The sequence below is a fragment of the Spea bombifrons genome, chromosome 11, assembly GCF_027358695.1.
Source record: "Spea bombifrons isolate aSpeBom1 chromosome 11, aSpeBom1.2.pri, whole genome shotgun sequence".
NCBI lineage: Eukaryota > Metazoa > Chordata > Amphibia > Anura > Pelobatidae > Spea > Spea bombifrons.
The window spans coordinates 31,989,772-32,013,218 of record NC_071097.1 but is presented as its reverse complement, the minus strand read 5'-3'; the positions used below and the strand labels follow the sequence as shown (position 1 = coordinate 32,013,218).

At 36.7% G+C, this 23,447-nt stretch overlaps 1 protein-coding gene across 1 annotated transcript in view; it reads left to right on the top strand.

Moving 5' to 3' along the window:
• Positions 1-23,122, top strand: part of LOC128468535 (heparan sulfate glucosamine 3-O-sulfotransferase 1-like) — a 62,490-nt gene extending 39,368 nt beyond the window's left edge. The window contains exon 2 of the mRNA XM_053450289.1: positions 21,824-23,122. Within this exon, the coding sequence (XP_053306264.1) occupies positions 21,949-22,881 (933 nt within the window). The 5' untranslated portion in view covers positions 21,824-21,948 and the 3' untranslated portion in view covers positions 22,882-23,122. The remainder of the gene's footprint in view (positions 1-21,823) is intronic.
• Positions 23,123-23,447: the final 325 nt, after the last annotated feature.

Sequence of the window (23,447 nt, the reverse complement as noted above, 5' to 3'; positions counted from 1 at the left end):
CATTTCAAATGTTGGGCGACATAAGACCTCCCACACACCACACTTATAAAACAGACAGAGCCATGCCCTAACATCACTTGATGTGACCATTCTTCTTCAGCTCCTGCCTTAGAGTTAACCCTTAAATGTACATGCCATTTAAGTCTCATGGCAATATAACAATTTGGGTTGAAAAAAGACAAATATCCTTTAAAAATCAACCTCCCTGCACTCTCTTGGTTTATAACCACTCCAATAACACTTGTCGGCCCTTTTAATTTATTGACTTGAAATGGTAGGACTCAAACACTGATTGACGGCATAAATCACGGAGCAGCACTTACGTTAATTGCAAAGCATCAGATTCCCTAAATACGGGACATTTACCCTCTGCTTTTGTCTGTAAAACCACTAATGCAAACATATGTTATTCTCCATTACACTTGAGAATATGATTTTATTGCAATGTCTATTAAAGGTTTTCCAAGCCACAAGGTCCTTTATTATTGTCTTTTATTAGATGCTAGTCCGACAGTCTACTGAACAATCCATAACAAGGCTTCGGTTAATACTGTGTACTTCATGTAATTTTTTTTTCTCGGTCTCTGTATTTTATTTCTACACAATGGTTTATTTTTAGGTTTTAGTCGTCGTATTTTTTTTTTAATCATATATTCGACATTTACAGATATTAATGCCGAGGGAGAAAGGACTTGCGTGATGTGTGAATGGTGAATAAATCTGAAAAGCAGGGTATAGCACCGTAGTGTCAGATGAGAGGGCCTTGGGAGAAATTATTTCTGATTAGTTACTTAAAGGCAGGCAGGTAAGCATACTTGGAATACAAGCAACATGCCTGCTTACAGAGCAAGCAACCAAGCAGGATTCTTGCTTACATAGTGAGAGAGAAGTATTCATGGCCCGTTACTGATCACTGATTTACAGTCCCTGCGACGCCATCTCCAGAAAGACATATTCTGGAGAGTACAATAAACGGCGAAAAGCACTAAAGCACTGAAATTCTACATTAGCGGTACAGATTGGTACATTTCATTCTTTTTGGCCTGGTTTACCCTTGGATACATTTATTTATTTGAGTACCCATACGGGGACCTGAGGCCAACCAGTTGGCAGGGGGTCAATGTTCCCTTAGGGGCAGGAGGGCCAGTGAACCCCTAAGGGGTCTAAATAATTGAATATTAAGCCTGAGTATGGAGTGAATACAACGCAAAGCCTGCAGACCAAAATTATAGCAAAATTGTGATGATGATGATGATAATAATACTATAATCGGCTCGTCTTAGTCTATCAGTTCTAGTTTTGTCAGACCCTTAGAATGGATGGACTGTAAAAAAAAGTGGCGGAAATTGATGGCGCTACATAAATAAAAATAATAATAACACCCCATAATAGGACCCCATTACTGCATGACAAAGTCCTAACTTGGTAGAGAAATTAGAATGCAAAATTAGCTGAGGTTAAGGAAACTGTAAATATTTAAATATTATTTTTTTATTATTATCATTATTATTATTATTATTATATTTTTAAGATATACTGATTTTTAGAATTGAAAAAGTTTTTCTTTTTATTGTCAAATAGGTCAAAATAGATATACTGCAGATTTACTTAGTTGCATAACCAAAGAGGAACATTTGGGTGTAATGATATAAACTGAAAAGTCAGCTCCCTTGCTTGTCGGGTAGTATCATGGTCAGTAACACACCATGGAAATTCAACTCACAACACAATGAAAATCACAGCTTTGCAATTAAAGCAGAGTATTTCACATAACACACTGTAACTGAACTTTAATTACTTTTTTAGTGTTATTCCTCCCCAGGTGGAAATTTCCTCGTGGTGAGTAACTAAGGTCTCAGTGAGAAAGGCATTATCAAATATTCCCATGAAACTAATTAGAATAGATTTAATTCAAGAGAGGGGCTGCGCTGAAAAGAGATGACAGGGGGGGGGGAAACCTTGGATACACGGAGAGAATATTTGGGAAAGCTAATTCCAACGCACCTAATTATTTTCACCTGCGCAATTTGATTACAAGAAACTTTTTTTTTTCTTTCTTACACTGCCTGTTAAACTTTAATGTAGTATATTATATATTTTTAAACATATATATATATATATATATATATATAATCATTTTTTCATGGTTAAAAAAATTAATGTGATGTTAGGGCATTCAAGCGCAACTGAAACCCAGAATTATCGAGGTTACTTCTTAAGACCTAGCTTAGAATTAGGATGGGTCATAACATTAAACCAGTGTCACCTACCGCAATGAAATTAATTAAAATGTTGATTTGCTCTTCTCGGTTGCCATACAGCATGTACAGTACAGTAAGTATTAGAAACCCACTTTAAGTGGGAGCAGCCATCTCTGGATGATTATTTCTCCCCGTCAATGTATCTCTCCCGTATTGATAGGCTGCTTCTTGTTGATCGATTCAGGCTGCCTTGGTGTGGATGATAACAGGAGAGTGATTATCTGGCAGCTCTCCAGGTTTGACCCGGAGTCTCCATGTGAAGAACTGCCTTCCTAGGTCTCCGGGTCACTTTGCTCTTTGTCCGGCAAAGGGAGCAGTGTTCATGCCCAGTCCCCACCCACTTCCCCTCCTATTCCCCACCCACTTAGGACTAGATGAAGCTAGCCCCACCCATATGCATGTCAAGCCTTTCCTCAATAACCAGTAAGCCCCACCCTTTCTTATTCAGAAACAGAAATTTGAATATCCAATACATGTATCTATCTATCTATATCTATATATACTGTATATCTATATATATATATCTACTTATATATTATAATACATTTACACATATAGAAAAGTCTGTCTAAACTGCCAGATTGTTTGTTTGAGCGACCTATTTACAATTTGGAAAAAAAGAAAAACGTAATCAATAATTTAAAAAGGTGAAGCAATGCAAATTTTCTCCATAAAATAAACTCATCAGTATGAGAAGGTATATTTTAGAATGATGCACTAGCCGAATCTCTAATAAAATATTAAAACATATAGGGCAGTTATCGTATATGGCTTTAATGGCCTTGCAGCAGCATTAAATGTATCAGTAATTTAAAGGTTCTCCTAACGAAGGCTCGTCTGCCCTTTTCCACTCAAAGAATTATGAGCACTTTGGTGTATTTGTATCACTCATATCTATCCTGTGCAGACTTTCATTTCTTATAATGGAATTAGCATGAATTCCAACTTGAAATATATATGCATTTTGAAAAGTGGAATTTAAATTAAAATTAATGGGATATTATTATTATTATTATTATTATTATTATTATTATTTTTACATTTATTTTATTTTCAAAAATATATGTATTTGGAGTTTAATAATAATAATAATAATAATAATAATAATAATAATAATAATAATATTATTTTTATTACATTTATTTTAATTTAAACTCATCTTTTCAAAAAGATATGTAATTATATGTATTATTTAATAATAATAATAATAATAATAATAATTTTATATTATTATTATTAATAATAATAATAATAATAATAATTATTATTATTATTATATATTTTCAACATATGCTGAGATATAGAATTGTAAATGATTTATTAATGATCTTTTCAAGTTAGAGAGCTTCGGACACAGTTTTAATGTTGCTATTTTATTGTATTATACAGAATAATCAAATTATCTTTTAATGTTGTTGGGTTCATTTTATAAAGCTTTTCATTACCTAATTCACCTTTGGCTAAATATTTTTAGCTCCTTTCCGTACTGTGTTCTCCTTTCTACTGAGCTATTCCACCTTTTCATTATGTACACATTTGGTGTTTTTTGTAAGTAAATCATAATAACCTACATTTATCTGCATTTACTGCATTGACAATGTATTAGCGTGAAAGCTTAAGTGATGTAAAATCGGTTAGATTTGACATCCCCTATTATTTGCTGTTCCTCCAGAATTACTATAATCTGCCAACGTTTATTATGTTGGTTATTTAAAAAAGATAAAGGTCTGTGACGGGTCATCGGGTGGTCTCATACGAAAGTTGTTTTCAAGCGTCGAAAGTTGAAGTGTTCCTACTTCTGTTCTTTAGAAAAAAATAAGACGAAAGAAAACACGAAGTATCGTTCAAGTGCAAAGGGGACATTTTGTGTTACCCGATGGCCAGTTAACTTTGTCGTCTGGATTACAGTTAAATATTTCTCCCCCGTTGGTTTGCTGAATGCCTCATTTGAGGAATTTGTTGAATTTAGTCATTCTATTTCCCTTTTAACCATTGCCTAAGTATTTTATAAACAGGTAATCATTAGACTGTCAGAGTCGTAAATTTTCCATGCTCTCTCAATGTCATCCTCAATGTCTTCTCTACTGACCAATGCTGTGTCCCTGTCTTCCTTTTCCGCAGCTCTGCTTCTTCTCTTGCCGCTTTTTGTTCTTCTGTCTTCTATCTATGGAGTATTCTTCCCAGGTTTAGCTCCAATAACCAGGCCTCCCTGAGCACTTCCACATTCTCTCTCAATTGAAGGACTGGGGAGAGGATTTCCCTTGAGGCTCCGCCATTTTGTGGAAGTACCCTAAGAGGCCAGAATAATGGTGATGGATTTAAGAAGAAAGAGAGGTGCAGAGGCGCTATTCACTTTCTCCACGGATCCGTCTGCATTATTCTGGCCTCTTGGAGTTCTCCTGCAAAAGAAGCCATGGGGGGCTGCCTCCTCCCCATTCCTCCAATTGGGGGGAGAGGGGGTGCAGAGACACTTCCCTTTTGCCAAAGTGCTCCAGGAGCACCTGTTAATGTAGCTAATCCCAGGGAGAAGCGGATGAAGAAAGAAGACAAAAGAACAAGAAGAGGCATGAGTAGACGTGCCGATGAAGAAAACGAAACGCAGTTGGTGGAGAAAATAGGGAGACACTAAGAGAGAGTATGAGAGAGAGTGAATGAAAGTGTGAGAGAGAGTGAATGACAGTAAGAGACAGCATGAGAGAAGATGATTAAGGAAACCAAATTTGTTGTCCGTAAACAATGTCTGTAGGCAGTGTAGACATTTTCATGTTACTAGCTGTCGAGTTCGGTGGCAGTATGTTAGAGATTACTAGGGGTGATGATACTTGTTTTTACATCAAAGATCTTACATACCCACTGTAACACTCACTTACATGTACTTACCCTCACAATAACACACACTTACATAATTAGCTAACACACACACCCCCCAACACACACACATACACATTCATGCTAGCATGCACACACATACACACTCATGCTAACACACACATTAACATTAGTGCCAACACACACTCCCTCTAACACACATGCTTACACATACATAAAACATCATGTTACGTGACTCCATCATGTTCCCATCTCTGTGTGATGCTACTTGGACCGGCCCTGTAGTATATTATATGCGTGGGCTCCCTAAAATGTTAACTTTAAACAAACAAAGCTAATATTTGATGACCTTCTCTAAACACTCTAAAAAAAAACCAAGTAAAAATGGCTAAAATAGTTGGATCAAACCTACCATGTACACCAAATAATGTTTTTTGTGCAATACAGAGAATTATTTTAAAAATTGTAGTTTATTGCCTTTTGGAGATGAATTTTCGTGTTCAAATAATTAATTGCACATTGTACTTTGAGAACATTTCACATGTATTTTATGACATTACTTTAAATGGGTAAGAATATTTTTCATGCAACGTAACGGGAATGTTAATGATCTGTTTCTTATTCCTAACGGCTTACATTAAAATGACAAAATATCATTGCAAAAATGGTTCTAAGATACTAAGATTAGTTGGATATGATCGATGACACCATGATTCTAGAAGAGGCATTTATCTGTATATATATATATATTTATCATTAATATTTTTATTCACAAATATGGCTGACTTTGCAAGAATATTTTATCATAAATCATCAGATATCACAACTCACAATTATACAAGAACAAAATATTCAGAAAGTGTTAAATCATAAGCCTTTAAGAAACAATTCCAAATCCAATTACTAAGTTGAGTTATTTACATGAAATAGCATTTGTTTTGGACCGTCTATTTTGATTAATTTTGAATCTTCAGGCCGCATTTTGGGTTTTCTTTTTCTTTTTTCACGCAGATTTGTTTTTATTTATTTTTTTGTTGAAATTATGTTTTGCTTTTTCCATTACAACAGAAATATGTAAGGGTTATTTAGGGGGAAAAAAGGGATTTTAGTGGCAAGTACTTTTATGGCCATAGCTGCCAATGGAATGGCCCAGTCAGGACGGAGGTTTTGTTTGATTGTTATACTTATCAGTGGTGTATATACATCGGGTTAAAAGATCTCCTTTTTAACCTGCCGGCCGAGCAGTCGGGAACCAGGGGAACCTAATCCCTCAAGAGGATAATCTACCCCTGATGGGACAGCCGCCTCCTGGACTTTCCGTCCTAGGCATGGACCTGGTTGACCTAGTCAAGAATATGTCACTGGTGGCAATAAAACATATGTTTTTAAACCCTTTAGGACAATGGGCGGTCCCTAAACTCATTGAAAACAATGAATTTTGAGCCCGTACGGGCTTTGTCATTAAGGGGTTAAAGGAGTAACAATTAATACATAGCCAATAATATAACCCCATCTCAACCTTTCCTGGAATATACACTGGCTTTCCTTATTTCCAGAGATATTTAAGTTTATTTGGCTCAACTATTTGTCTATAGAGACAGAAACTGGAAAAACCTACAGATGGCGAGATGCCGGGTGTCAATTAGATAAAAAAAGACATATTTAATAATGGTATATGGTGGCAGATCTCAAACTCCCCTTTGTATCTTGATTAGCGGATCAAAGATGATTTGATAAATTCCTCTCAACTCCTAAATTTGTTTTAATGTTTCAAATTTAAAACAAGAGAATACATCTTCATTGAGCTGGCACACCAGATAATGACACGCTAAGAATAAAGGAGACACGGCTTCATTTAATCTTACAGTAAGGGTGGTAAACCTCTGGAATGCGCTGCTTATGAAGTTGAGGACCACAAGCACTGTTGAGGCTTTCAAGAATACATTGAACGGTTATTTTCAGGGTCTTCAAGGATGTATATAATAATTTAAACATTGTTCATCCAAAATTATGGCTACTCATGGAGCAATGAAGGAACTATTTTATTGGATTGTACTATTGATCTAATTGGAAGCCAATAGAGTTTCTTGGCCTACCAATGAAGAACATCAGTCACATATGCTTTATGGACCTCAGAGACCTCTTCTCTTGATTCTATCTAAAGATGAGACATCTGTGGTACTGAAAGCGTATGCGACAAATACATTTTTGTTTATGTTGGTCCAGTAAAAGTTATCACCATCGAAGACTGAAGACTTAATCTATTATATTATCAACTATGTATCAGTTATTCCTAATAAATCTCATCCATGAAGCTTTCACAGAGAAATAGTACCTGATAGAAATTCATTCTATGACTCTAGAGTTAAATTGGATTCTTAATTGCTTCATGGAAAAAGACAAAAGGCAAAAAAAAGACTATGCTTCTCCTCCTCATTAATGTTGGCACCAAGAATATAATTTATATTTTTTAAGGAATTTAAATCTTTGTATTGTCAGATTTATTGTCGTGATTTACGAGCCATCCATATACATGACGGAATATACATATTACGATTAAACATTCATGACTTGACCTTGTTAAAATAAATCACAAGCCCTTAAGCAACAGTTCCAAACACAATTATCGAACACCCTGCATATGTTCATAAATTATTGCCTTAATTATTTGCATAAAACATAGGCTTTATCTCAATCCGTCTGTTTTGTTCACTTTGTTTGAATTAAATCTTTAGGCCACTTTCTGATTTATCTCCTATACTCTTATTTTTGTTAATTTCAGCTAGGTCTATCTTTTTCATAGTTCTAGTCCCAAAGCCTTTTGGAAGGATATGCATTTTAAAAAGTTGAGTTTAAATGAAAATAAATGATAACAATAATAATAATAATAATAATAATAAAATTTATTTCCAATATGCGTCTTTGTGTTAATTGAAGCCAGGCCTGTCTTTTTCATAGTTATATTATTATTATTATTATCATCATCTTATAATGGAATTGGCATTAATATTAACATTAAATCTAGTTCCAAAGCCTTTTGGAAGTTGAGTTTAAATGAAAATAAGAATCTAGGCCTATCTATTTTCATAGTTATATAATTGATCTTTATAACCTCTGAAATAATTCACTTATCACCTTACTTAAACACTAAATTGTATCTACCACTATCTACTATGACATATAATATCTTAAACCTTTACAATGTACATTTTTCATTGTGTTATTTAATTTACACAATGCACTGAAACAAAAGTATGTGGTTTCCCTTTTATTGTCTAACAAAACCCCAATATTCTAAAGAAAGCCTCTGGCTCCCTGCAACACCATTGCGCAATGGGCCAGTTAAAAGGGAGATCTCTCCTAAATTGGCATATTAACTCTTTGGAGGGCTGTGTAGTTGTCATTTTGCTCCGTGAGTCCTTTAAAGTTGGGGCGTCAGGATATGATGTTATATTGCAAGTTGATTTAATGTATTTCAGCTGAACAAACTAATATTTTAATACTGACAATTATTTGTTTGCAGAATTGACGAGCTGTTGGGCATATTTATTAATACAAGACTCAGATTATCAGATATCATCTGTTCTCGATCCACAATTCATATTTCGAAGAGATTTAATTTATTTTCCTAATCAGTTTATTCTGATTTATATTGCCATCAGCTATCTCTCTTTAATTGTTAGATAATTCCGTATACATCGTACCAGGCACAAATTCAATTTATTTATTAACCTTGTCTGTTTCTATCATATCAGTTGGTATCGTTCACGCTGTGTCACCGGTATGGATCATGTAAAGATTTTACGAGTTAATGGTGTTGTAGAAATATTAGAATTTTGGTGAATCTGAGTGAAGGAAAGCTACTTTATAGCCTGATATTTCTCTAAGGTTTGATTTTTAAAATAAATATAGCTTCACAAAAATATAATTTTATTTCTTGGTTACAATTGTGAAACATGAAAAAAAGGGGAAACTGGTGTTAAATGCATTGCAAAAGTGATCACATTTAATGTAGGATATGTATATATATATATATATTTATTTTTTTATTATTATTTATTTATTTTTTTTTATTTTTTTTTTTTATTAATGAACTGAACCCCATAAATTCAGTGGAGCTTTTGTAGCACTTCAAATAGAATTATTTATTCTAGCTTTATATACTATTTTTTATAAGTGATATACAGAACTCCCCATTAACAAACTTGGCATTGATTACCTAACAAGGTTGAGAACCTCCTGGGTTGGGCCATTCAGCACTCGCTCTTCTGGGGTGTGGCTTTGCATGGAGGCAGGCATAGCCACACCTGGAGGTGGAGCTAGTCCCAGATTGCCATAAGCGGGCTGAGTGTAAGAAGGAAAGTCAGTGTGACCAAACACAGCTACCCATCTCAGAGAAAGAGGAAAGTGGCCCGGAGACCCAGGGAAGCAGTGCTTCATCGGGAGAGTCTGCAGGTATGACGAGTGCTTGAGGAGCAGTTAGTCAAAATAACTTTTAATTTAACATTTTTCACAGAGAGAGTTATTCAGAAAATCAAAACTGTTTTATTTTCCATAATATTTCCATGTAGTTATTATTTGAATGCAAGCCTAACCTGGTAACATTGTTATTCTTCTAAAAAAGAATATCCATAGAGTTGAAACACCAAACATCAGATGATAAAAAGCAAACAATACCTAAATGGACAGCTTGAAATCAGAGTAAAAGTGTAAGAATATGCAAGAAAAAAATAACAGACAGCAGATAAAAGATATTTCAGGGGGTGGGGAGGTATTATAAATGCTTTAGCGCTAACAGTGGGTTGAAGAAGCCATTGAAATCCTACAGATACCTCATTTTATACCCCGCAGTGGAAAAGATCATTAATATGGAGAAACGTGTAGGCATTATGATATAAAAAAAGGGAAAGGTACAAAAATCTTCTTCTGTTTTTTTTTCTTTACGTCTCTGGCAGCACGACTACAGAAAAGGTGGTAGAAATGTCTTCAAAAGATCCCATCAAAATTAACACCACCAGTAAAAATAAATATTTAAAGAGAGACATGAAAAAGAAATGTGACACTGGCTTCAAAGACTTCATTAAAAAGTTAGCAGTATCACAAAGGCTAAATATTTTCAGAATACATTAAAAATACTTTTTTTTTTTTAAGTGGTCTTTTTCCCCAGCTTTGTAAGAGTTTTATAGTTTTGAGTCACAACTTTCCAAGAGTTTGACAAAGAGTTTGACTCTTCTGTTACTCCCGGTTTTCTAGCAGAGGTTAATACGGGGTTAATGCAGCAGCTTTGGTTCCGGAATTTTAAAGGTCTGTAAGAGCGACTCTATTGGTCACCGGCAGGGGCCTTCTCTGGCATCAACCAATGAAGGGAAGCTATGTCCCAGAGAACACAGTTTGGGAAGTTTGTGATACATTTTGGTGGACCTTTGCTTCTAGAAGTAGAATTCTATAGGCTTTCAAGACCTTCAAGACTCTTTCTTCCGATCTTTACATATTACTAGATTGTAAGCTCATTTGAGCAGGGCATTCCGTACCTTGTAAGACCAAGTGTCCTATTTAACCATTGTACAGTGTTACACAATATGAAGATACTATAAAAATCAATAAATAATATTGATAAATAATAATTCATTATTAATGCTCATCTGCAAACTATGGAATTGAAAGATTAACTCCCCCCCCCCATGATCACCCTCAAGCTCTTTGTGATGCCAGGCGTTGATATACAAAGCTTGTGTAGGCTAGTAGACCATGAAATAGCCTCTACAGACTGACCACTATGCTCAGGGTTTATATCATTAAAGGCTGATTTGTCCAGCTGCACTTTCAGAACTGAGCTTGCATTTCACTGATTTAATCATAGACGATACATCATATTTCTTTCTGGGCACTAAATCCTATTAACACTTGATAGTGATTGATATGCCTACGCAACCTCTTTGTGTGTGTCAGGGAGAAAAATATCCTGTAAACTGCTTATTTTATATTATATAAAAACTATTATGTCTTTCTCTTCATCGCTGTGTATAAAATTAGTGAGCATTTAATTATCCTCTCTGCCGTAGTAAGCTTTCTGTACAGACTCGCTGCTGAATGTACATTATGGGAAAAGTAGATTTTAGAGATTAGGGAAATATTCAGTTTTCCGCAAAATATGACACACATGCAAAAAGGGATTATTCTCTGGTCCTTGTCTTTTAATTTAACATTCTAAATTATAATACAGTCTTGTAATACTTGATTTAACAAAAAAAAATACAAAACATACTGTTCATGTTGTGGATGAAGATAGAGACCATTGGTGGCACAACTATCAAAAGTTTTGGTTTGTGTGTTTTATTTGTAGTTTAGCTTATTTAGTGTAACAAGAAACTTAGGTAGCATTTCCACCATGACCAGATCCTTCCTATGGAGAATGTGTTGGGTTTTGTGTTAGATCTTTGGAACACTTGGGAACATTATTCAAATTGTTGACATAATTTGTGGTGGACACTCATACTTGGGGAAATTCCTTGACAAGGCTACCCAAAGTTGTTTTTTTTTGGGGGGGGTATTCTCATAATGCGATGGGGCTAGCCACATGTAGGGTTAGCCACAGACAGACTTTACTGGAAGGGAACTGGACAGAGAAAGGTGAAAGTGGATGATGAGCAGGTAAAATGCGGGTAGAGAGTGGACACGGTCCAAAAACAGAGCTTCACCGGAAGACTCGGGGTAAAATACAGTGAGTTCCCAATTAAGAATATGCAGTATTTAGTGCTATTTGAAGTATTATTTATTATCTTTTATTCATAGGTCACTACCAGATTTTGCTGTGATGCTGTGAGGTTAGGCATAATAATGACATATTTAAGCAAGTCTGAAGGGTCTGTTCTCAAGAGCTTACAAAGGTTTCATATGTTTCATTGATGTCAGGCTGATAAAATATGTTCTGAAAAGCATTATGTTCCTCCTGGTGACAAGCAATTTATATATTTTTATACCTTTTTGTTTGATGTATGAAATGCCAGGTGGGAACGAATCTAAACAGAGATCTCTTTGGAGGCGAACTGCCATGATCAAGCTTTTAGAATAATGAAATGTATTTGTTTTATCATCCTATAACTTGTGTTGTTTGACTGGCAGTTGTTTTGTAGATATTTATCTTAGATGTGAGAGACTACTTCGCCTTATGAAAGCTGACATATTTGGCCAAAGGTGGCAGAATTAACATATCAATTAATTTATTGTCCTTGTGTTATCTCCCCATCTCCCCTAACGCTTATAAAAGGCAGTCAGAACAAGTCAGATGCCACCAAAAACGAACAATATCAAAACCAAAGCATGACAGACTCAATGGGTAAAAATAATCATGTAAATCCAGAAAACCAATAGTTTAGATGACTGTTCCCGCTGTATACACATAAAAAGAAATTCTAATATATATATATATATATACATTGTTAAGCTGTACATTTACTCAGTACATTTATGTTAAAGACCTGTGTTAAAATACTTACATGTAACTATAGGGTATCTTGGTCTTTTGGTGTCACGTAGTGCCAGCCCTGTCTCTACTCATCCAGAGTAGTTTAATGTTATTGCTTGGCTTGTCAAACTGTCACTATGACATCTTCACAAGACGTCGAATGGGTTAACCTTGTGTCTTAACAATAAGATCCAATTTCCCACCAACTGAGATACCAACAATTGCTGTACAAATTACTCCGCTCCAAACAGATGGCAAATACAGACTGATGTATCAGTAGAGCGATGACAAGTCATTTGTGTCCTAAGAATACATTCTTTATAAAAATCTGTTTCGGATGCATTGAAATTAGTAAAGCAATGAAGAATGAAAATGTTAATTAAGGCTCTTAGGGTTCTAGTTGATACAGAGTGGAATTTTGTGTTAGGTTAGACTTTGTGATCAGAATCCTGGAGTTCTGCAAATACATAATGACGAGTTTAAAGTCTTCAATTAGACTAAAATCTTAGACAGGACAACAGAAAATCATACCATCTAAGTATCCCAGTTTTCACGAGACAGTCATGCTTTTACGGTACTATCCTGTTGTCATGCTTTTTCATCTCCTCTGATCTCTCTTGACTGTATTAGGGTGATGTGAAAGCATTGGGCAGCACCCATGTGACCATCCCATGATGCTCCAGCGCTGAGTAGTATGAGATTGGCTCTTTGCCTACTCCTGCCTCTGGCCCTACCCATTCCCACCTTTATCCTCCAGGACAAATTTCTGGATTTGGACATTTGAAATGTCGGGGGTATGGAAATGGGTCTCTTTAAAAGAATAAAAATGTCAAGAATTATAAACCAAACTTTGGTAGGCTGATGCTTGCGATAGACTTGCATTTGGATTTGTACGAGCTTTAAAAGTCTCACTCTCTCACGTTCTCTCTCAGTGTCTCAGTGAATGAGGGTGAGTGACAATTAGGTTTGTTTGGTTAAATTAGGTTAAATTTGTTGTCTGAAAACAAATGCACCAGAATTGAAACAAAAAAAATTTGTGCGAGTTTAGTTTGCAACATCTTTAGTTTATCCGAAACAGTTAAGGTGTGTAAAAAACAATTGTGGGTGAGAAATCTGTTTAAGCGTCCAAACTTGTTGTCAGCGGGAATGCAGCAGAGGTGAGTGAGATGCCGCAGGCTCAGCACAAGCCTTGCCAGAGCTAAACCTGACCCTGGGCTTAGCTCATCGAGTGACCCCCAAGCTGAGCTGCACTTGTGTGCCAGATGCTGGGAGTCTTCCATACTCCCAGGCGATATGTGGAAGATTACCTGGTTTGAGTCTTGCTCATTAATTGTTGATGAACTTGGCCAAAGTCAACATTGAGCCTTGCTTGATCCCACACTGACTTGTCCAGCTATATGTGGTTTGCTTTTAGCTCAGTTAGCTATATACTTGCCAATATAGCCCACTGATGACCCCCAGAGAATCTGCGGTGAATGTTCCTTCAACCAGTACAACCACGATCCTTCGATATTCTGTTTACTGTTGAGGTCTGCAGCACAAGACATGTTACATATACTGTTAGTAACCTGTCCAGTTCCGCATATCTGTGACTTATTAAATCAGATTATAAACAGCTGAACAGAAAAAAATACCCACTCCGCTACTGATATTGGCTCCAGTAAATAACAATTCCCTGGAAATGACCAAAAAGGGGATTTATTTCTATGTCATTAAATGCAGTATTATAATATTTTCAATAATAAAGCACTACGATATTCCGCATAAATAGGAGCTAGTGTGGATAATTTATAAGATTATTTTTTCGGCCCCAAAAAATCATATAGTATGCTCAAACTGGTATGCTTCGGGTTACGATCTAAAAATGGTATTACTGATACCATAAAATAATTTTTTCCATATATGATAATATTTTGAATATCTAGCAAAAATCTAAAAAAAAGTGACTGTTTTTTAAAGAAAAAAAAGAAAATTGATGGTTAGACTCCATATTCAGAGCAGTAATATTACTTACAACCTTCTGCGTGCACTGTCAAGATAACGCTTTATGCTCTAAATATTGTACAATACCTGCTTTCTTTATAGAGGACTAATGTGGTATCGTAGGATTTTATCCTTCGAGACACTCTGTACTTTGCGAGAAGAATGCTTCCTGCGCCTCGTTATTGTTCTAGTGCCTCGAATCAGATAAAATCACAGATTTGTAGATGCAGGTCAACAGATGTACGCCTCAGGTGCTGTAGGTTCTACGAGAAGAAAAGTGCGCATTACAACAGACGACATCATGGAGAATGCCGTCCAATTTCATCGCAGCCAAGTCGGCTTTCTATGCAGATCAAATTTAAAGGAATATTTTCAGACCTGCAGGAGCCGGCGTGATACCAAATTTATTTGAGCTCATTTGACATATCCAGAAAAGACGACATGCTGGGAGTATATCGTGCCTGCTGACTGTCCCTGTTATACATTAATTTGTTAGCTCTCGGAATTAGACAGATGAAGTCTTCTTTGCTGTAGGGAGGAAAGAAACAATGTTGCATGTAATTCTCCTCTGTAAGCGCAATCATCCTCACATTGCGATGGCTTTGTATTCGTTGCGAGTTGATCAAATACGAAGTCTGAAGTCTCATTTGACTTGAGGCGAAATAAGCTCTGGTTAAAGGGGCCCTCCAGCCTTGGAGCACTTTAATAAATATGACACCAACACGCCGTGTTTTAGACATGTGCAGAACCATTTGCTGCCTACTATGGAGCCAGTCCTGACCTGGGACAGTCCTCCATGGTGTAAACGGGCTAGATGGAAGATCAGAGATCTCCTTTGTAACTGGCCCATTGAGCAGCGATGCATTTGGGGACCTAACTGCCCAAGAAGGCGATCTTTTCCCCTGGTTTTACTTGGAGGAACCCCTGGGCCAGAATATGTCACTGTATTGAGATTGAGCATTTATTTTTTGTGAAAAAACCCAGTTCTGCTAAATGAAGTCTATGTTATGGCATCACCTTTTATAACCAGAGCTCATTTTATAAACCAGTGGGCAAAGAAAACAATATATTGGTCTAGGAGGAGAACCGTAGCCCAACTCTTGGTTTAGAAGTCCTTCTGAAACTCACATTAATTGCACAGTAGAACATTTCACAGAAAGATTAAGTCTGAGCTGATATACTTGGACCAAGTCCCTTTAAACTTTCTGACAATTACAAATGCAAGATAACATTTAGTCATATGATAAATTATGCAAGACACCTTTATGTGATATATTCAAGTATGAAGATGGATTTATATTTATAATGTAGTAAAAGCACTGCGGATATTATAATTGAACTTACGACCAATTGTACAAAGTATTCAAGGTCCATCAACTCCTCGGAAACAGAATATATTATCAGCTGCCGGTGTAACGTTACTTTTGGCTGTTTAAAATTCAGGTTCACAATGAAATTAGGGTGCTGAAGTTTACTAATGTGTTTCTGGTTCGTAGTTTAATCTCGCAAAATAGATTTGAAAGATGAAAGTGAGGTCTTTTTTCGGCATGGAAAGCCCGCAGCCATGCAATTTTCTCCGTGGTCACATGACCTCGCGCCAACAACATTCATAATTTTGGTCACACTTACTATCGGCTTGTTGTGGAACCTTATCATGACCCTACTGGAATTGAAAATCTAACCTTCTTGAAATAATAGATGAGGGATTCTACGAGTTGACATTTTATTTATGAATTGCTCTGTGAGTTCGGCTTTGACCGGAAGAATTGAAGCTTCTAAGACACGTAATCTCACCTGCGTTGTATCACAGTGTCTTTGAATTACATTTGTTTAAGTGTAAGTAAGTGTGTATGTGTGTGTGTGTGTGTATATGTGTGTGTGTGTGTGTGTATAAGTAAGTGTAAGTAAGTAAGTGTAAGTAAGTGTGTGTGTGTGTATTGGGTGATCAGGTTCCCTTGGGCCGCCATCTTTCTTTGGGTCAGTTGGGGAGATCACAGATGCTCCAAATACACTATTGTGCATTGTGTCTATCTAGTGTGTGTGCTTTATATTTAATTATACATTTATTATTTATTTTCAATTCACGTTGTATTCATATTAATCCCAGGGTGAAATGATGGAATCTCACAGGAGTCTTGGGTTAGCACTTTCATTTTAAGAATAATGTATGATGCAAGATAAAAATACAGATCTTACATGAAAGTTGCTCTTGCAGGTGTCGCTAAAAGTCCTCAAGAGCAAAAGTTTTACAGTGATTTGCCCCTTTTAGAGGAAAACAAAAGATATGGAATGCTAATCACATACAAATCCATGGAAATATGCTCCAGGAATAGCTTATTGGAGCCAAAAACCCACGTTGTTGGTGAAGCTCCCGATCTCAATTAGTGACTTTTAACAATTTAGGTTACTGTTCTAGACTGACAAGTAGTTTTGTAATTAAATTGGGGAGACCAACATTTATTTAACCAAAGTTCCAAACAACAATGCTTGAATAGGGATGAGAGCTACCTTGGAAACCGAAAGGTTGAAACATTTTCATTTTTCCTTATTTTATCTTGTTGGGCTATTTAACTCTTCGTTATGTTACACTTTATCCAGTTTCTGAAAGTTACAACTTTTTTTGTATGGTCGAAATGGAGAATACTGTTGGTCAATGTTGATGAAGTTTGGGGAATAAAGATGATTTTTGCTACATTTCACATCCAGGTGGTGTCTGCCATGCTAAATATTTGAAACTAGTTTGTTATACATTGCCATTGTGTTCAAACTGCTAAGGTTTAGTGGGAACAAAAAGATCTGTCACCTTTCCCACATCCTGCATTTTACAATTCAAAACAACAAATAAACCCATGTAACGGTGTGTACACGTTATAAAAAAGCAATAAAAACTAAATGTGCAAATAGGACACATTTTTCTGTCGATTTTTGGCCCATTCATTGCCCGGTGCCCACATTTACTCTCATAATCTCATTCACTTGCTCTCTCATGCTCTCTAAATGTTTCCCTAACTTCTCTGCCGACCGCTTCTGCATCTTTTTCTTCTTCATCATCTTTTATCTTCTTTCTTCTCCTCTATCTTTAATCTTCAATCTGCTATCTTTTATCTTTATCACCACCTACACGGACGCAACCAAGGAAGGACGTCAACTCAAGCACCATCTTTTTGCCGTCCCTTGAATTGAGGGCAATATGACGTCACTTGCAGTGATGCCCCCCCCCAATTGGAAGATTGGGGAGAGGACGTCACCACAAGCACCGCCATTCAGGTGGAAATTCCTGCTGGGTTGCATCTGAGAAGATGCGTACAAAGATAGTAGATAGTAGATTAAAGAGTACATGTATCTGAATACGGAAGTCTAATAAACACCCACCTAATTACAAACTGACAAGTTAAAAGCACAAGCCATAGACAGTTTTAATAAGTTATAACAGTAACTGTGATCATAAAAGACATACAGCTCTAAAAGATTTTCACTTGAAGTGAACTTGGATACAATTCTTCAAAACAATGTAAAAAAAAAAATTAGCTACTTGCAATGGGACTGGTGTTGGGTACAAATGATGTGTTTATGTGCTTGACTGCATACTATAAGTTGTAGTATTATTTTAAGTTGAATACGACCTCCTCAGCCCCTGTGTTATGCTATAAGGTCCATTGAGAACAGTCTAATCTAAGTTTCTCTAACATACTGCTCGTCTCTGATATAACTGGCAGATCTCCGAGTATAAATATAAAAGTGAAATATAGAAAAATTGACAAAAAAAAAAAATCACTGCAGTGTAGCTGCCAACTTTACCTCCTGGATGAAAGTAAAAAAAAAATATGCTTTTCAGAGCAAGTATGGAGCTTAATCTCCCCCGGCAATCTGTCTAGAAAAGACCCCTTTTACATGTATCTTTAGTAATGTTAGAGTAAATTCCTTACTATAGTAACAAGCTGCATTTTATAAATAATTACAAAATATTGAATATAGTGTTTATTTGACTACTTAAATAGCATTAACTTTATAGCAGCAACTAAAATGTAAAAGAAAATGTTGGGGTCCTTTGAATGTCACCGAAAGCCACCTGTTCCTGCAATGCTTTGCTCACCTTGATCGATAGAATGGATCTTAACTAGATTCCGTCTAGGTTTCAGACCTGAGATGATCATTTCTTGATGACACGTCCTGACATCATCAGCGTGAGTCTGCAGCCGTCCGCTATCAGTACGATAGCTTCCGAAAATCAAGTGCATATCAGCACAAACACCTTGCTTTTGGAAAAATTCTAATGGAAAATGGTAAATAACCTTGGCGTCTTGTAGATGAAGCTCATTTGGGTTGGTCTTATATAATAGTGAAACTTAAGGGTTAAAGAAAACCTTAAATTTCATCCATGGCTTTTTTGCGTGAGATTTTTTTTTTTTTTTTTTTTACTAAAACCAATGCTTTATAAATTCCTACCCTGGAACATTTAGCGAAATAATTGCCTTCTAATAATAAGGTTGGGCAAATAATACATTGGCCAAAATGCGGAACAACCATGATTATCTAGTCCATCAAATGTGTTCTTGCCTCCCTCAAATAAACTATTAAGCTGATGAGTACAAGTGAGGGTATGCTGATTCCTCCGGGAACCAGAGAGTAGAAAATCAAAGTTCGCATTGACTGCTATAGTTAAACGCATTATTTGGGAGGCAGTATAATGCGTCGCGCAGGTGTATTGCATATGTTTGTCAGCATACTGCTAGCATGGGTCCTGTCAGGCAGCATTTAGCAGAATAAAAGCTGTCCTCCTTTTTCCTTTTCGGCTGTCAAGTATACTCGATATAGCACCCCATGACAAATGAGGTCAAGAGATGTCACCTATTTTAGAATCTAGACAGACTAATCTCGAATGTCACAACCCTTAGTACTTAGCGTTCTATTGTGGCTTCTACTGGGCAACATAATTTCTGCAAAACACATTAGTCTGTGTTCTTTGTGACCAAATCAATTTGAATCTTATATTTCACCCAAGAACGGTCATCCTCTAAGCTAAAAGTACGTAACTCAACAGACATCGTACATGGTTTATCTTTTCCTATTTATGAATGCCTGCACATGTACAAAGTATATTAATCACTTGTTTAGTAATACCTGGGAACTCTCTCAGTTTGACCCAGAGTCTCCGGGTAAAGCTTTGCTTTCCTGAGTCTCCAAGTCACTTCATCCGTTCTCCAAGCATAGGAAAGGCATTGGACAATGGCCAGTCCCTGACGGAGCTCTGCTTTATTCCCTGTCCACTCTCCCTGGCTCCCACCAATTAAAGGTAGTCTGGGCTAGTTCTGCCTCTATATAGCCCCACCCCCACACGAAGCCACTCCCCCCAGGAGATGGGGACCTCCGAGTAGCCTGCCATGGGAAGTTTCCCGGTATGCAAATCATAAGGCTTATATTCTATATTCTATGGTGCCAGGTTGATCCTAGTTCCTAGTTCAGGGCAATTTGAAAAGGTTCTGTATAAAAAAAAAAAAAACACAAAAAAGTATTTATTCATTTTTCCCATAATTCCTACATTTAAACACAATTTAATATCACACTTGCATATTGCACAATTATATTATATACATGATTTTCTTAACACATTTGTAATGGTCTAGGATTTTATAGGTTAAGGTAAGTAATATTTAAAGGTAAATATTACTTAACTGAGATGGTATTAGATACATGGAATAGTATACAGAATGGTTTTTATCTGCCGATGACCTTTTCTAAGCTTATTTTCATATTTACCTTTCCATTATGCTTTTAGAGGGGGTTTAGGGGACATTTGCAGGCAGACAGATTAACCAAGAGACTCTTACAGATGACTGTCCCCTTAAAATCTGGTCAATCTTTAAAAATTCTAACCCTGGAGCAATTGCTCTGTTAAGAGCCCATTAGTAAAATTTCAGTAACACGTACTGACACGTTTTCCCACTCTAAATCAGTAAGGTTTTCATAATTAAGAGAATGATTTTTTTTTGCCAAGTAGCTTTTTAACAGTTGGCAATGGCAGCCTCCAAGTATAATTAGCAATTGGCAAGGAGGCTCTGCTTCCCTGTGAACGTTTGGCTTCCACTTCAACCCTTGAGTATCTGCTGACCATTACGCAAACCTTGAGAGGATCTCTCTGTTCCTCCATAACTTTGTCTGTGTCCATCAATCTCTGCCTTCCTCCCCTTCTAGCGTTTTGAATGTCCCTTACCCCCAGAGTTACACGTTGGATTCACATCAAGACACTTACTTAATTTGTTTTGGCCAAGGGCTTATGGATGTGGTTTTGTATAATGAAGGAATTGCAGTCACACATAGACACGCACACACTCATACACACACATTTGTTCCATACCCATTTTCAATATTTGACATTTCAAGTAATAACATGCATAGCATGCAATACGTTTATAGTAACTATAGCAATGGCCTATAATGTAGGGAATATATATATATATATATATATATATATATATATATATATATATATATATATATTATATATATATTATACATTTTTGTCTCGTTTTTGATCCATTTGTTTTGGGACAACGAATTTCATTTCCTGCCCTTTTGGTTTGGACGAAATTCAGAGGGTTTTTTCTTATCAAAAAATGAAATTTGTTGTTTTTCTTGCTCGCTCGCTCTCTCCCTACCTTCTCCGACAACCGCTTTGGTGTCTCCGCTTTTCCTTCTGCAGAGAACGTGAGAGTGAGCGAGAGAGAGTTATGAAAACCAACACCTTTCAAACTGAGCTGTCTCCTTAGTTTTTGTATGTTTCATTGGGGCATCCTCCTCATTTTTGGACATTTGAATTAACAAATTAAACAAAATTTGTACGAATCTGAATGCACACGTCTAATATATATATTTTGTGATATATATATATATATACTTACAAATGTTTACATTCTATTAAGTGAATGCAGTCAGAATGTTTACGGTATGTTTACGCTTAGCTGTGCATTCGTTTATGAGACAGCTATTTCTCCCACCCACAAAAACCTTCGCTGATGTGATGAACGTATTACAGACTAATTAGCTTCCTATGTATAAACTCCGCTCGATTTCAGTTGTCAAAATCACACACATGGTACAGTTTAGATGCTCCTACAATATTCTGTGCGGAAATGTAAACGTAGTGTAAACAATATTACGGTTTCTAAGCAACATGCCTTTAGTTAATGTTTATATAGAAATAGTGACATTGAAGTTGAACATAGTTCTAGAATGCGAGTGTATAATAAATTTGTATTCTGACTGTATATTCTTCTTTTTTTATTAGATGCTTCTGAACAGAGTTCCCAGTTATCTGTTCGACTCATCAAAACTCCTAAAGTCCCAGGCACACTCCTATTCTTTAGCCAAACATAGCATTTTGTGGAAGTGACTGCTCCATTTTTTCTCTACATGGCCATTCTACTTATCTCCGCAATCCTTCTACTGACTCGAAGTCAGGCCTCTCCCATCGAGAACTACCTGCTGACCAATGCTTCAATAACACAGGCGACCTACCAAGAATTAGGGGAATACAGCAATACAAGCGAACAGTCCATTCCATTGGGCACAAGCCGTCGGATACCTCAAGCAATAATTGTCGGCGTTCGTAAAGGTGGGACCAGAGCCTTACTTGAGATGCTGGACATCCATTCTGACATAGTGGTGGCTGCCACGGAGGTCCACTTCTTCGACTGGGATGAGAACTATGTGAAAGGGATCGAGTGGTACAAGAACTTAATGCCATTCTCCTATGAAAATCAAATTACCATTGAGAAGACACCAGGTTATTTCACTGCTCCACATGCACCAGAAAGAATCCATGATATGAATAGTTCCATCAAACTGCTCCTTATCCTAAGAGACCCCACCGAGAGAGTCATTTCTGATTATACCCAAGTATATTACAACAGACTGGAAAATCACAAGCCCGTTCAGGCGTTTGAGGACATCGTCATTAAAAATGGCGTCCTCAACACTAAATATAAAGCCATCCAGAGAAGCTTGTATGATGTTCACATGGATAGATGGCTGAAGTATTTTAATTTGGATCAGATTCACATCGTGGATGGTAACACTTTAATCAAAACGCCGCTAACTGAATTGCGGAAGGTCGAAAGGTTTCTTAACCTTCCCCCAAGAATTGTGTCGTCCAATTTTTACTTTAATCAGACCAAGGGATTTTACTGCATTCGAAGCGATGGGAGGGAGCGATGCTTACATGAGTCGAAAGGACGTCCCCACCCGGTGGTAAATGAAACCGTTCTAGGACAACTTCATTCGTACTTCAAAGAACATAACGCCAAATTTTACAAAATGGTTAATCAGTCTTTTGACTGGCACTGATTCCCCAACGATTTCGACTACGCTTAGTTCTGAAATGAAATACCAGTTATATTAGTTACAACAACGAGAGGCTTACGAAGCTTTTTTTCTTTTTTTTTGTAGAAATGTCAAAAAATGTGAAGAAAGATGTTCATGGTTCTACATGATTTTGTAAGGTTATGTTCGTTATGGAAAGAACTGACGTCATAATATATCATTGACATATTATTTGCAGTTGTACAACTATGAAGCTCACAATGACTTATCCAGAAAACATTTCCTTTGTTTCAGTAAATATATAAATGTTTGAACTATAAGGTGGTATTTCAAGTGGTTTCGAGCATGCTGCAGGTCCTAGGGGTCCAGCTATTCTGCACCCGCCTATTCTGCCATATCCGGCATGGTGAAATGGGCAAGTAGTGGAGGTCTGTGTCTTGGTGGGGTCCCTCGCGTCCTCCTTTCCACCATTTTTCAGAGATGTCACACATGGAACCAACAAAGCCTTAGACCTCCGCTACGGCGCTAATTCTGACCAACATATGGGGGGGTTCAAGAATAATGTTGGTCCACTGGGCCCCCAGCTATGG